Raw genomic sequence first — 12,769 nt, 5'->3', positions numbered from 1 at the left:
CCAGGCCTCTGCGCAACAATGCGCAGGCAGTCGAATGTCAAGTGAGCACAGTCTCTGCATCTTGTATTGTCCTGTGGCACTGATATCATGTTGTCCAATTCCGATTACCACCCCGGGATAGGCGTGAGCCTGACATTTAAACCCCGCTCGATCCTCACTACAACTCCATGCTCAACTAACAATTCTTCGTCCTCTCTCATATCAGCCAGCTCAACATTGAATCTTCCAATAACGGCAGCCAGCAACGCCGCGATTTCGGCTTTGGCGAACGCGGCACCTATACAACTGCGCGCGCCATATGAAAAGGCCATGAAGCCGTACTGACTTTCCGCGCCTCCTTTGCTGGCTTGTTCCTTACTACCTTCCAGCCATCGCTCGGGTCTGAATCGTAGAGCTGTGCTGCCCCATAGATGCTCTGATTTGGAAAGCGCCCAGCTAGGAATCCGTATGTCAGTTCCTTTCGGTATTTTCATTCCTAGTAAAGTCGTATCCACGACAGCTGTGCGATGCAGGATAGGAATAGGATTATATAGTCTTAGACTTTCCTGACATACTGCATGTAGATATGTTAGTGAATCTAGTACTTCGGGCGTCATCGTGGCATGTTCAGACGGCGAGGGCAGCCTTGACCGGACTTCTTCACGAAGTCTTCGTTGCACGTCAGGATTCTTTGCCAATAGATATATGGCAAAACCCAACGAACTACTGGCCGTTTCATGCCCTGCTGCAAACAATGTCATGGACTGGTCAAGAAGGTTCTCGTCAGTGAATGCACCCGTACGAAGGGCTCCAGAGATCATATCAAGCTTCTCCTTTGCGTCGCTCTTGCCGAGGGCCCTCCGGTTCTCGGCCAAGAGCTTCTGGATCTGTTCTTTCACTGCTCCTTCGGCGGCATGGATGTCCTGTATACGCTGCATAGGTAGTCGTCTCAATACCCAGATTGGAAAGAGCAGAGCCAGGAGTCGCACTTTCTTCGCGCCTTCGCTTGGGATGAAAGCAAGCCTGTAGTTACGATAGAACTCAGAGTCTGGATTTTGTATAGCATTCGAGTCTTCTCCAAATCCTGCAGCACAAATGATGTCTAGTGATGCTCTAGAGTTCCATTGGGTAATCTCGACTGTAGCCACACTGACTTCAGTATTCTTGGAAGCTTTTCGGACATGATCATCCAATGTCTGGCAGAATTCGCTGGCCTTATGCCAGAACAACGGGTAAAGGTCTTTGATTCTTCGAAAATTGAAGGCAGTCATCATGTACTTTCTTTGATACTACAATGGAATCGTTAGTCGCTGTAGAAGCCACAGCAATGAACCAAATGATAGTCTACCTTATGTTCACTTCCCTCCGAGACAACGAGGCCATCGCCAAGGAGCCATAGCAATATCCTTCGAATGCCTTTCGATTTGACATAATTGTATGGGTTAGTCTGCAAGCATTCTGCTATCCCCTGAGGGCTGGTGAGGAGTATTCTCTCCGTATTCAGAAGACCAAGATAGCGTATCATGCCATCGTTCGGTATGGTCTGCATCCAATTCAGGCAATCATCTGCTGTGGGCTCTCTGAGAAAGCGTTCCCATGATCTTGGTTGCTACAAGAGCGTGAGTGAGGACTCAGTCAGTCATTACGTATTTCTTTCTTTCGACTCTTCAAACAGTGGAACTTTGGTAGAGACATGGATTGCTTTCAAAAGTGAGACTAACCGGTGCTTGTGGTAGCTTCAGAAAAGGGCTCAGATATAATGGGTAAACGAGAAGCTTCCAAGTGAGAATAATAGGTAACTGAACGATAAGTGTGACCAGAAACCATACGAGGAATGAGCCCGCTAGTGAGATTATGCTCTCGAATCTCGTCGTCTGCTCCAGGAAGGTGCCTGAAACGGCAAGCAGCACCGTAGAACGAAGCATCACCCTTGAAACAACATCGAGTTCGTATTGTACGAAGGTTCAAACGGAATTGAGCATGAATAAAACGTGGTTCTTGGAGGCAGAGCGACGAGATCTCCGCTCACTCGGGTAGCGAGATGAATACAGTATGTCAGGTAGCCTTACATTATCTCGGTAGGTACCTACCTTTTTCTGACATGCTTGATCATCATTGCAATATTGCCATGATGAAAGTGTGATCGGGCTCAATCGCGGGGCAAGACATGCGCCATTCCTAACAGCTCCACACCGGCCGTTGACGCTCTACCTCAGCCTGGTTGTCTTACTCGAATGACCCCAAAGGTAGCTACGCGCTTCTCCACATTGCACAGTCCGGCGTGATCAAAGCAGCTGCTGTCCTTAACATAGCTGGAAGAAGCTATAAAATCCAGTGGCGCGTCCTAGTGCGCTGTGGCCTAAGGGAACTACAGTATGTTATGTTTGTTGGGTAAAGCGCAAATTACTGTACATATTTGAAGGAAGGTCTTAATTATCAAGTGCAGATGCCAGTATCTAAAGTACTTTACAGCAGATGCTTCAGCCAATAGTTGTCCATGTACAGTATCTAAGCTCAGCTAAGGTAAGGTACAGTACAGTACTTTTGACCTCGCTTACGATATAAAATGTACGAAGAAGCTTGTTCGTGGGTCCTTGCGGGCCTCATACCATCGTTGGTACAATAACATCGACGGCCACCTGGTATAGGCCATTGCAGTCAATTATGGTAGCTCGAAGACCACTTGTCTGATTAGGAATGGCTTGCGAAGGGGAAGCCATTGCAGCATCTGATATGGTTAGACGACTTATCGACTCATAAGCTATGGTGTGGCCTGAAGGATATAATGTCGGTTTCGTCGTACTCCTACCTTGGTACTGTACCTCCAGATTATCAGCAGAAGCGATCATGACCACGTCCATGACTGACTTACCTATGCTGAACACATACAGGACTGCGAGCCACCTTGGAGCCAGGCTGGATCGGGAGTCTCTACTATGTTCAGCTTTAGCACGCGCAATGACAAGGTACAGTACTGTGTCAATGTTAGATGATTGGCTGGTTATCGATGGACCTGTTCATCGACTCCTCTAATTATACGAAGTAGCAGGACAGATGAACATGACCATGATCATACATCTTCACCAAGTAGCGAGGTCATACCTAAGATGTCTGCATGTAGTGATTAGCAAAATATGCGACGCTACACGACCTCCCTGCTGTGATGCGTGATCTGTGTACAAGTGCAATAGTTATTGCAATAATACCACGGTGGATGCCCAAGGTGTTTTAATCTGTGCTACAGCTAGTACAGGCATGTCGATCGTGTCTGAGCTTTAAGGCGGATGACGACAGAATGCTTAAGTAGCTATTGCAGATCTTCCTTGCTGCACAGCTGTATGGCCGTGGGGTGAGCATAAGGTACAGTATCTCTACCAGAGTAAATGTACAAAGGTATAAGAGATTGTAAATAAAAACAATGACGTTCGAACAACATTCGAAGTCAAGGTAGGCCGCAGTAAGTCATCTTGATATACATTTTGATCGAGGCATGAATCAGAAAGAGCCTTTAGCTTTATTATGGCATGACATGAGAGCAGGGGTCTACAAGTCTAGATCTTTAACGTTTCCACTGTACCACGCACCAATTGAGTCGTCCGACTCAGAAATCAGGACTACTCATTACACACTAATTTTTGCCATTGAGAGGCTTTTATATATGCAGTCGCACCATGTTCATTGAGAAATGGCTACCTTGGAATTATGACTTGTGATCCACAACCATCAGGATATGTAGAACGACAAGCGATCAGAAGCACGTTATTGTCTGTATTGTGTTTGGCACTTGCCAACTAATGATGGCGCCGGCCACTTTGCAAAGGCATTCCAGTGCATCTTTAACTAAACAAATACCGGAGCTACGCATATTCCTCGACTTCATTGATGATGACGATCGTCCTACATTTGTTCTCGAACAGTCGACTTTGCCCAGGATTGTTTTCCGCAATGCGGCACTCGATGCGCTCGTTGCAGAGACGTCACATGATTCACTTTTCTTGAATTGGGTAGACACACTTTCGAATATTGCGGGCGATAGCTCATCACAGCATGTTTCTAGGACCGAAGTACTAGGAACCTTTGCCGCTCGTGTCTGGTCAAGCAAGAGAATTGGAGGCGCATGGACAGCGGTTTTCTGCAGACAAGGTCATGACCCCGGACAGCAAGTCGACGCTTCACTGGGAACGCAATTGTCTGGACCACAAGACACTCATGAGCTTGAGGAGTTAGATATTCAAGACGCAGATAAAGTGCCGGTGGTCGCGCTTGCCGATCCGCCTGTCGAGAGTCATGAGGTGGACCCGTGGTCATCTTCGGACTCCTGCACTCTAGACTCTTTCTCGACTCTCGAGTCCACGGCAGGCATTGGCAGCACCAGCGGCTCTCTAGGAGACTTGAAGGTCGACTGGCTTTCATTCCCTCATCTCACATCCGATCCCTGGATAAAACTTCTGGTCGAACACGAATGGGAGACAACAGCCGTAGGAGCCTTGCGAGATTGGGATCCGATTCTACGTCAGACATATGCTACCATCCTTTCGTCGACCGAACCTCGCGTTCTGTACTGGGGCGAAGAATTGTACATGTTCTACAATGCAGCCGCTAGGTTTCTCGTGGGCGAAATGCATCCATATCCTCTTGGGAACCCGCTTGCCAATGTCTGGGGTGCTCCTATGCGCGAGGAGCTCACCGAAATCCTCAAGCGTGGAATTAGAAAAGGAACAGCTGTGCGCAACAAAAGGCGCGAACTTGTTATAACGCGCAATGGTTTCCCCGAGAGTGCTTTCTTCGACTTCGTATTCCTTCCGATTCCTTCTGCGGAGGGCCGCTTCATGGGCTTCGTCAACGAGTTCACTGAGATAACTGAGACTGTCGTGCAGGAGAATCGGTTTGAAGTGTCCACATCTCTTCTACAGAATGTCTCGAAGGCTTCCAGTATGGAGGACCTTTGGACGAGATTCGTCACCACATTAGAAGAAAAGTCAAATGATGTATCATATGCAATGATATATGCTATGCCCTCGGCTATCTCATCAGCGAATGATCTAGCATCGCTTCGACTCCAGGCTGCATTTGGCATAGATACACAAGATTCATCTGTATCTCCGGCGATAGCTGCAGCATTGCAACGCTCCAGGAACAATGTTGTTGTCTTGGAACAGAGGAAGATGAAGCTGCCCCCTGAATTGGCGGTTAATGTTCCAGGTGTAGGTGTTGTCAATACTGCTTTCCTCTTACCAATCGTTGGCCTCGATGGTCACCAAGTGACCGCGGTCCTGGTATTGGGATCTAGCCCAATGCGACCACTAAACCCTAGCGGTCGCCAATTTGCAGAGTCTGTTCGTGATTTGTTCTTCAAGTCAACAACCCTGCTTTCGCTACCTATGGAGCAGCGCAAAGCTCAAGAGATCACCGCTGCTCTGTCGCAGCAGCTTGGAGTTGCAACCACGAAGGCAGAGAAGAGTGAACAAAATTTCACTAGGATGGTTCGCGACGCTCCAATGGGAATGTGCATTCATGCCAGCGACGGTTATCCATTATATGTCAACGACGCATACCTCAGGCTTCTTGGAGTGAGCAGAGCCGAATTCTATACTGCCACCGAAACTGGATTTGCTTGGCGAGATGCCATTTACGAAGACGATCTTGAAAAAGTGGACATGGTCTGGGCAACCGCGATGGAGACCCGAATGTCAGACAAGGTTGAATTTCGCGTCAAATCGCCATCTTCCGCGAGTGGATATAGATGGCTCGAGGCCGCCATCGAGATACGCCAGGATGATGATGGGAACATAGTCACCTTGTATGGCTGGCTCACAGACGTCTCCTCCAGGAAGCTCACAGATTCATTGGTGGAAGAAAGACTTGCGGACGCGTTGGAAAACAAGAGAAGCTCGGAGAACTTCATTGATATGGTATGGGTTTTTCGTCCTCAGTTGAACCTGCATTCAGGACTTGTACATGAACATCGCTGCGACCGCCTTCTGACATGAATACAGGTATCTCATGAGATGCGAAATCCATTGTCGTCGATATTACAGCTAGCGGACAACGTTCTCTTATCTCTGCCATCTGCCACAGAAGAAGGTTCCTGTATACTTACGCCAGGTGCCCGACTTTCGCTTGTCGACTCAGCACAGACGATCACACTCTGTGCTAAACATCAAAAGAACATCATCGATGAAGTATTGACTTTCTCCAAGCTGGACTCGAAACTTCTGGTGCTGGCTTTGGACAGAGTTCAGCCGCCTACGATAGTGGAATCGGTGCTCAGAATGGTCAAGGCAGAGCTCGAGCATGCCGATATTCAAGCATCACTCAAAATCAAACAAAGCTACCATGACCTCGCAGTCAACTATGTTTTTGCAGACCCCGGCAGACTCTCGCAGGTTCTGATCAATCTCGTCACAAATGCCGTCAAGTTCACTCAGAGCTCGAGTACGCGACATATCACCATCAGCATCGCAGCATCACAGTTGAAGCCTACTAGTGGTGACTGTTCCGTCACGTTCATCGAGCCTCGTGACAAGAAGCGTGACGATGCGCAAGTGCGATCTGTCGCAACATACAATGGTCCTGTAGGCGAAGAGATCTTTTTATGCTTCAGTGTTGAGGATACTGGATGCGGCCTTACCAGAGCTGAGATGGAGCACCTCTTCCATCGGTTCACTCAAGCCTCCCCGAAGACATACAAACAAGTAAGCAGGTACACCCACTTTGACATCGTACGTGTCAGCTGACATGTGAATTTTTTAAGTATGGTGGTAGCGGCTTAGGCTTGTTCATCAGCAGGGAGCTGATCGAACTTCAAGGTGGCCAGGTTGGAGTTCATAGCGAGTCTGGTAAAGGTAGCACCTTTGCATTCTATATCAAAAGCGCGCGTCTAGACCCACCACCAGAGGCAATACAGCGAGCCTCGCAGCCGGTAGATATCTCAGCAACACCGATTCTGAATCACGCAGAAACTACGGAGACCTCAACGATATGCAAAATAACGATGCAGGACTTGCATGTGCTTGGTGAGCATATTCGAGGTGATTGAGTAAGAGAAGATTGCTGATTTTATCCACTAGTCGTCGAAGACAACGCCATCAACCAAAGAGTCATGGCACAACAGCTTCGCAGGATGGGCTGCGCCATGGTCCACGTGGCCGATCATGGTCTAGACGGCTTGGAACTGCTGAGAACCACGACTTTCCTCGGTCCGGCTGCGACGGGCAAAATACCTCTGTCCGTGGTCCTTCTCGATGTGGAGATGCCTATCATGGACGGATTGACATGCGCGAGACAGATCCGCGAGCTCCAGAAGACTGGCGAGATCTCGCGCCATGTGCCCATTATTGGTATAACAGCCAATGCCAGGCCGGACCAAATCATTGCTTGTATCAAGGCGGGAATGGATGAAGTCGTGGTAAGTGCATGTTTCTTCTCTGCGGCTGAACATGAGACTAACGTTAGCTTGTGTACTAGACCAAACCATTCCGCATGCCTCAACTCGTCCCACGTATGATGGCACTCGTGGACAAGCACAACGCGCAGGGACAAGTAGAGGTCGTGTTGCCGCCGCAGCAACCAATCGGCATTCCCATACGTCTCTGATGAGCGGAATCAGTGCCGATGCTTTTCATGATTTGCACAGGGATGTGGCAAGCCTATAAGAACGACCCTGCTGCTCACCTTTGCATTTTTCTTTAATATATACCCCTTTCTGCGGATTTCATGATGGATCCTGCGATGATGTAGATGATTGACGGACATGTGCATACATAATATATACATTTATACACGTATAGAAGCAATACATCATTGTATATGCATCACATGATCTGAAGTAGAGAAAAAAAGGAAACAGGAGAGTCAAGGAAAGGTCAGAAGAAGCAAGTGGACAACAGAGAGTGAAATGATATCAACAAAAAGAAATACAAAGGAGAAACGTACAGCAGCTGGGATTCCCACGTGGTCACCCACCGTAGTACTAATCAGCCGGTCAACTGCTTATGTCTGGCAGAGCGGACGGGATGCCCAGTTCTCAGCTGCCTGTGGCCGTACGTGACATTCCTGTCCTCTCGCGCGGTATATATTTCTTGCGTCTAGCGGCCCTAGCCATGCTGATGATGGTCGCTTCACCCTGCTTTGGTGGGCACGAAGGAGTGAGGGCCGTGACTGAAGTCAAGGAGGAAAGGAAGCGGTGGATTAATTAGATTGTGTTTTTTTCTGTCTTTTGTTTGATGCATTTCATTTCGTGGCTATTTCCTACACTCTCTTGCACACACCTCTCACACATATATCACTCCCGTTGGGCCAAGAGCTCGATGGTGTTGTGGTCGAAAGGCCCAGGCTTGTGAGTGTGCGTGTATTGTGTTATCTATACTGTGCCCTTCTTGCGCGCGCAAGACATGGTACTTTCTCTTCTAGGGCACTCCAACAGCTCCAGCCGCCTTGACTTGCTGATGCTGCCATCAGAAACGCCCATGCTGGTGCCTGGTGAAACCATGCGCATATCGGGGAGTCCTTTCAATAATATCTCCAGAGCTCAAGGGTTTCCCTGCTAGGGTAGAACAGGCGTGATTACGGGGCGTAGACAGGGTACTCGTCGGCGTTGTATTCTTGTTCTCTGATGCCGTCCTTGGTGATGACCTTGACGTGGACACCCTTGAAATCAATGGGCAGACGTCTCTTCAACTCGTCTGTGCACATTCTCAGGATCTTCATGCCCTCGTCGAAGCTGATGTTGGGGTTGTGGTGTTTGTCGAGCAGAGAGAGACAGTAGTATTGGGCGTAGCCGTGTGCGGCATAGGGTAGGGGTGCCAGCGAGGCGAGGTAGTCGCACCAGTAGAGGCAGGGCTTGTCGTGGATGACATCGTAGCCGCCGAGGAGCAGGTTGACGTTGTAGGGCTTCCTTGACCGCAGGGCCTTGGCTAATTCGGTGCGCACGAATGAGGCGGTGGCATCGGGCGAGAGGTCGACGTCGTTGCGCATGCTGTAGAGTTGGGTGTTTGCTTGTACGTATTCGGCGAATTGGACTGTGTTTGAGATGATCAGCGGGCAGCTCGTGGCGATGGATAACAAATCAAAAGATACCGGTGTCGCCAGCCTCGCCACTAAAGGCCATGAGCGTGTGCTTGTTTAACCGGCGGGTCTTGTCGTCGTTTGTCTTGAGGATGGATGCACCACGCATAGCTGCCTTGGACGAGGCGATGATGGTGAAGTCCTTGCCCGTGATTCCCAGAAGTACCTCCCTGGACTGGAGTTAGCAGCTGTCGCTGAACATCCGAGATGTGTCTGCGATCTACTGACATGATTGCTGGTGAATTTGTGTGAGAGTTGATGAATGCAGAGGTTGATGATATCGTCAATCAGATAGTTGTAATGGTGATGATGTTGCGGAGGAGCTGCTCTTAGCTTCGGAGGTTGCATCAGGCATCTGCGAAGTGACGCGCCAGATTGTGGATGCCTGAAAGCACAGACCGCGGACCTGGATGCCTGGACGATGTCAAGTCGGGCACGGGCCATTCTACCCCAGATTCCGCCGACTTTTCGACATTTACTTCCCAAAGTTATCTTCAAATAATTAATTATTCGGATTATTGCAATTCTGTACGATATCTGCTTGCGCTGCCACATACTCCAGGAATCCCTCGACCAGCATTACACTTAGACACCCGCAGGACGGTGCTGTGGTTCCCATGCTCGTGACTGTCCCCGTCGCTTGATCAAAGGAAGAACGAAATCAATTAAAAAATGGCGTACAAGGCGGAATTAAAAACGACATTCGACCCCAGCAGAGTCATCCAACCAATCTACACTGGCGGCCCCGTCGCTCTGAATCAGGATGGTCGCATACTGGCCTCGAGTCTGGGAGAGGAGGTTCTGCTGAGTGATCTGGCTACCGGACAGCACTTGGCAAGGATAGAAGGCGTGAGTGCATCCTTCTATTCTACGATGTATAAATCCAACTGACCAAGAGAACAGGACGGAGAAAGTGTGACTACTCTTTCAGTCACCCCCGATGCCTCGTTCCTGATAATCTGTTCACGATCGCTGTCCATGCGCATCTTCGCACTCTCCCCTTCAGCCTCCGACGATGCCACGATAGAAGTGCGATTGCTTCGAACACTCAAGCCGCACGCCGCACCCGTCGTTGTGGCAGCCGTCGACTCTACCGGAACTCTCCTGGCCACTGGCGGCGCAGACGGTGTCGTCAAGGTCTGGGACATCCGCGCAGGCTTCACCACCCACACTCTGCACGGCCACAGCGGCATCATCTCTGCTCTCCACTTCTTCCGGGTCGAGACCTCGTCCTCGTCCTCGGACGCTCAGCCAAAGTCACGCAAGAGGAAGAGTCGGTCGGGAGACGAAGATGCGGTAGACGAGTCGGCCATCTCCTTCCGTCTCGCTTCTGGAGGAGAAGATGGAAAGGTCAAGGTCTGGGATCTGCACAAGCGCAAGGCCATCGCCACTCTCGACTCTCATGTTTCCGTTGTCAGGAGTCTCGACTACTCTCCTCAACGACAAGTCCTTCTTTCCGCCAGCAGAGACAAGACCGTCATCGCCTGGAGCTCGACCAGCTGGCAGGCTCTGAAGACTACGCCCATCCTGGAGACCGTCGAGCGGGCTGGCTTTGTCGCCAACGGAGATTTCTTCTACACCGCTGGTGAGAATGCACGGATACGTATCTGGGATGCCACGGGCACGGAGCGGACGCAAGAGCAGGAACCTGGTGTCGAAACCGAAGCCATACTCGACGTCCTACACTACCCTGGCCTTCCCTTCCTCTTGTCTGTTCATGTCGACCAGACTCTTGTTCTGCACTCCCTGGAACCCCTTGTACAAACAGATGTGCCTGCCAGTATCCCGCCTCTGCCCATCATTCGCCAGATCTCCGGCACTCACGATGAAGTCATCGATCTCGCATATGTCGGCAAAGACAGCTCCATGCTCGCTCTGGCAACGAACCTCGAGGATATCAGACTCATCTCCCTTAAGAGTGAGGAAGTCAGCGATCCTGGGGACTTGTCAAAGGCCACTTACTTCGGTGCCGATGTTGCCACCCTGAAAGGCCATACCGAAATCATCATCACCATCGACTCGGACTGGTCGGGTCACTGGCTCGCAACAGGAGCCAAGGATAACACCGCAAAGCTGTGGCGACTTGATCCGGAAAACATGTCTTTCACTTGCTTCGCCACTTTCACCGGACACGCAGAATCCATCAGCGCTGTCGCCCTGCCCCATGCCATTCCTCCAGTCGGATCGGCCGCCTACGCAAACCCTCTCGAACACCCACCAGTCTACCTCATCACGGGAAGTCAAGACAAAACCATCAAACGCTGGGACATCAGCTCACTCAAGGCCGCTGCGTCTGTGAAGGCTGTTCGCGCAACATATACCCGAAAAGCTCACGACAAAGACATCAACGCAATCGATACAAATTACTCAGCCACAGTTCCTCTCTTTGCATCCGCCTCGCAGGATCGTACCGTGAAGATCTGGGATCTCGAGTCAGGAGAGTCGGTCGGTGTTTTGAGAGGACACAAGCGTGGTGTGTGGTCTATTGCCTTCTCGCCTCCCTCGACTCCAGCCATTTCTGGAGACGATGGATCAAGTAGCGGCAACAAGGGTATGGCGGTCACTGGCAGCGGAGACAAGACCGTGCGGATATGGAGTCTCAACGATTACAGCTGTATCCGCACCTTCGAAGGTCACACCAACAGCGTGCTAAAGACTATTTGGCTACCTGCGAGTAAGAACTCGGAGAAGAAGCGTGGAAGTCGTGGAGTTCAAGTGGCGAGTGCTGCAGGTGATGGACTCGTCAAGATCTGGGATGCTCAGAGCGGCGAATGTGCTACCACGCTCGATAACCACATCGACAGGGTTTGGGCACTTGCTGTGAAACCTACACGCAACATCACCCAGAAGGTTAGCAAGGAGAATGACGAAGAGGACGCGGACGATGAGTCAACGGAGTCACCTCTGGAGATGGTGTCAGGATCTGCCGACGCCACGTTGACGTTCTGGACCGACACAACTCTCCTTACATCCGAAGCGTCCGCTTCGCGCGCCACCGCTCGTGTCGAGCAAGACCAGGCATTGCAAAACTACATCCACTCCCAAAACTACCGCGAGGCTATTGTATTGGCGTTGCAACTCGACCACCCCAAGCGCCTGCTCGATCTCTTCACTCGTGTTCTGGACTCGCCCAAGAAGGACGAGCGAAGTTTCACTGGTGTTGCTGGTGTCGATGAAGTGTTGGCTACCTTGAGTGAGGAGCAACTCTGGACGTTACTGTGCAGACTCAGGGACTGGAACGCCAGTGCCAGGACCGCGAGAGTCAGCCAGAGGATCATGTTTGCGCTGTTCAGACTCTACCCCAAGGAGAAATTTGTGCAATTACGAAAGAAGCGAGGCAAGAAGCAGGTTGTCGAAGAGGATGAGTTGGCCGAGGGAGTAGAGAGCATGGCACTTGCAGATAAAGCACCTAAAGGCGGTAAGAACGAGAACATCAAAGACGTTGTTGATGGTCTCAAAGCATACACCGAGCGACACTATGGAAGGCTAGAAAAGATGGCCGAGGAGAAATGGGTGCTCGCTTGGACGCTGCAGCAGATGGAAGCATAGAGGATCTATACACCACCATACAGCCTCCCTCGAATCCGAAGAAGATCACAGCTATTTCACAAGTTCTACTTCATCATTCCTCTTTCCCCTTATCTATCCTTCAGGTCTAATACCAAAACAGCACAAATGTGCTCCATTGCGCGTGTAGCTTTCATCTCGGCACTCTACCCCTGTT

At 50.3% G+C, this 12,769-nt stretch overlaps 4 protein-coding genes across 6 annotated transcripts; 2 read left to right on the top strand and 2 right to left on the bottom strand.

Annotated features, from left to right (window-relative positions):
* Positions 1-104: 104 nt before the first annotated feature.
* Positions 105-1,904, bottom strand: AAFC00_003808 (uncharacterized protein; the record flags this gene model as incomplete). 2 transcript variants are annotated; one of them, XM_069348115.1, is made up of 3 exons in its annotated part: positions 105-1,268; positions 1,328-1,588; positions 1,701-1,904. In XM_069348115.1, the coding sequence occupies 3 exons, from the start codon at positions 1,902-1,904 to the stop codon at positions 105-107; spliced, it is 1,629 nt and encodes a 542-aa protein (XP_069201163.1). The 2 variants fall into 2 exon arrangements, with proteins under 2 accessions (XP_069201163.1, XP_069201164.1); XM_069348116.1 differs by lacking the exon at positions 1,701-1,904 and having other exon boundaries at positions 1,328-1,528.
* Positions 1,905-3,773: 1,869 nt separating this feature from the next.
* On the top strand, positions 3,774-7,575 carry AAFC00_003807 (uncharacterized protein; the record flags this gene model as incomplete). Of its 2 annotated transcripts, none has more annotated exons than XM_069343333.1 (5): positions 3,774-5,891; positions 5,976-6,674; positions 6,734-6,995; positions 7,050-7,387; positions 7,447-7,575. In XM_069343333.1, the coding sequence occupies 5 exons, from the start codon at positions 3,774-3,776 to the stop codon at positions 7,573-7,575; spliced, it is 3,546 nt and encodes a 1,181-aa protein (XP_069201161.1). The 2 variants fall into 2 exon arrangements, with proteins under 2 accessions (XP_069201161.1, XP_069201162.1); XM_069343334.1 differs by having other exon boundaries at positions 3,777-5,891.
* Positions 7,576-8,544: 969 nt separating this feature from the next.
* AAFC00_003806 (uncharacterized protein) lies at positions 8,545-9,275 on the bottom strand (the record flags this gene model as incomplete). Its single annotated transcript, XM_069343332.1, has 3 exons — positions 8,545-8,999; positions 9,058-9,215; positions 9,274-9,275. Coding segments are annotated over 3 exons (615 nt in total).
* A 442-nt stretch (positions 9,276-9,717) lies between these two features.
* On the top strand, positions 9,718-12,594 carry AAFC00_003805 (uncharacterized protein; the record flags this gene model as incomplete). Its single annotated transcript, XM_069343331.1, has 2 exons — positions 9,718-9,894; positions 9,949-12,594. The coding sequence occupies 2 exons, from the start codon at positions 9,718-9,720 to the stop codon at positions 12,592-12,594; spliced, it is 2,823 nt and encodes a 940-aa protein (XP_069201159.1).
* Positions 12,595-12,769: the final 175 nt, after the last annotated feature.

The sequence above is a fragment of the Neodothiora populina genome (assembly GCF_041146345.1).
Source record: "Neodothiora populina strain CPC 39397 chromosome Unknown canker_contig_16, whole genome shotgun sequence".
NCBI classification, from domain to species: Eukaryota; Fungi; Ascomycota; class Dothideomycetes; order Dothideales; family Dothioraceae; genus Neodothiora; species Neodothiora populina.
Note: the sequence above shows the minus strand (reverse complement) of the source record. Positions and strands in the feature narration are given on the sequence as shown.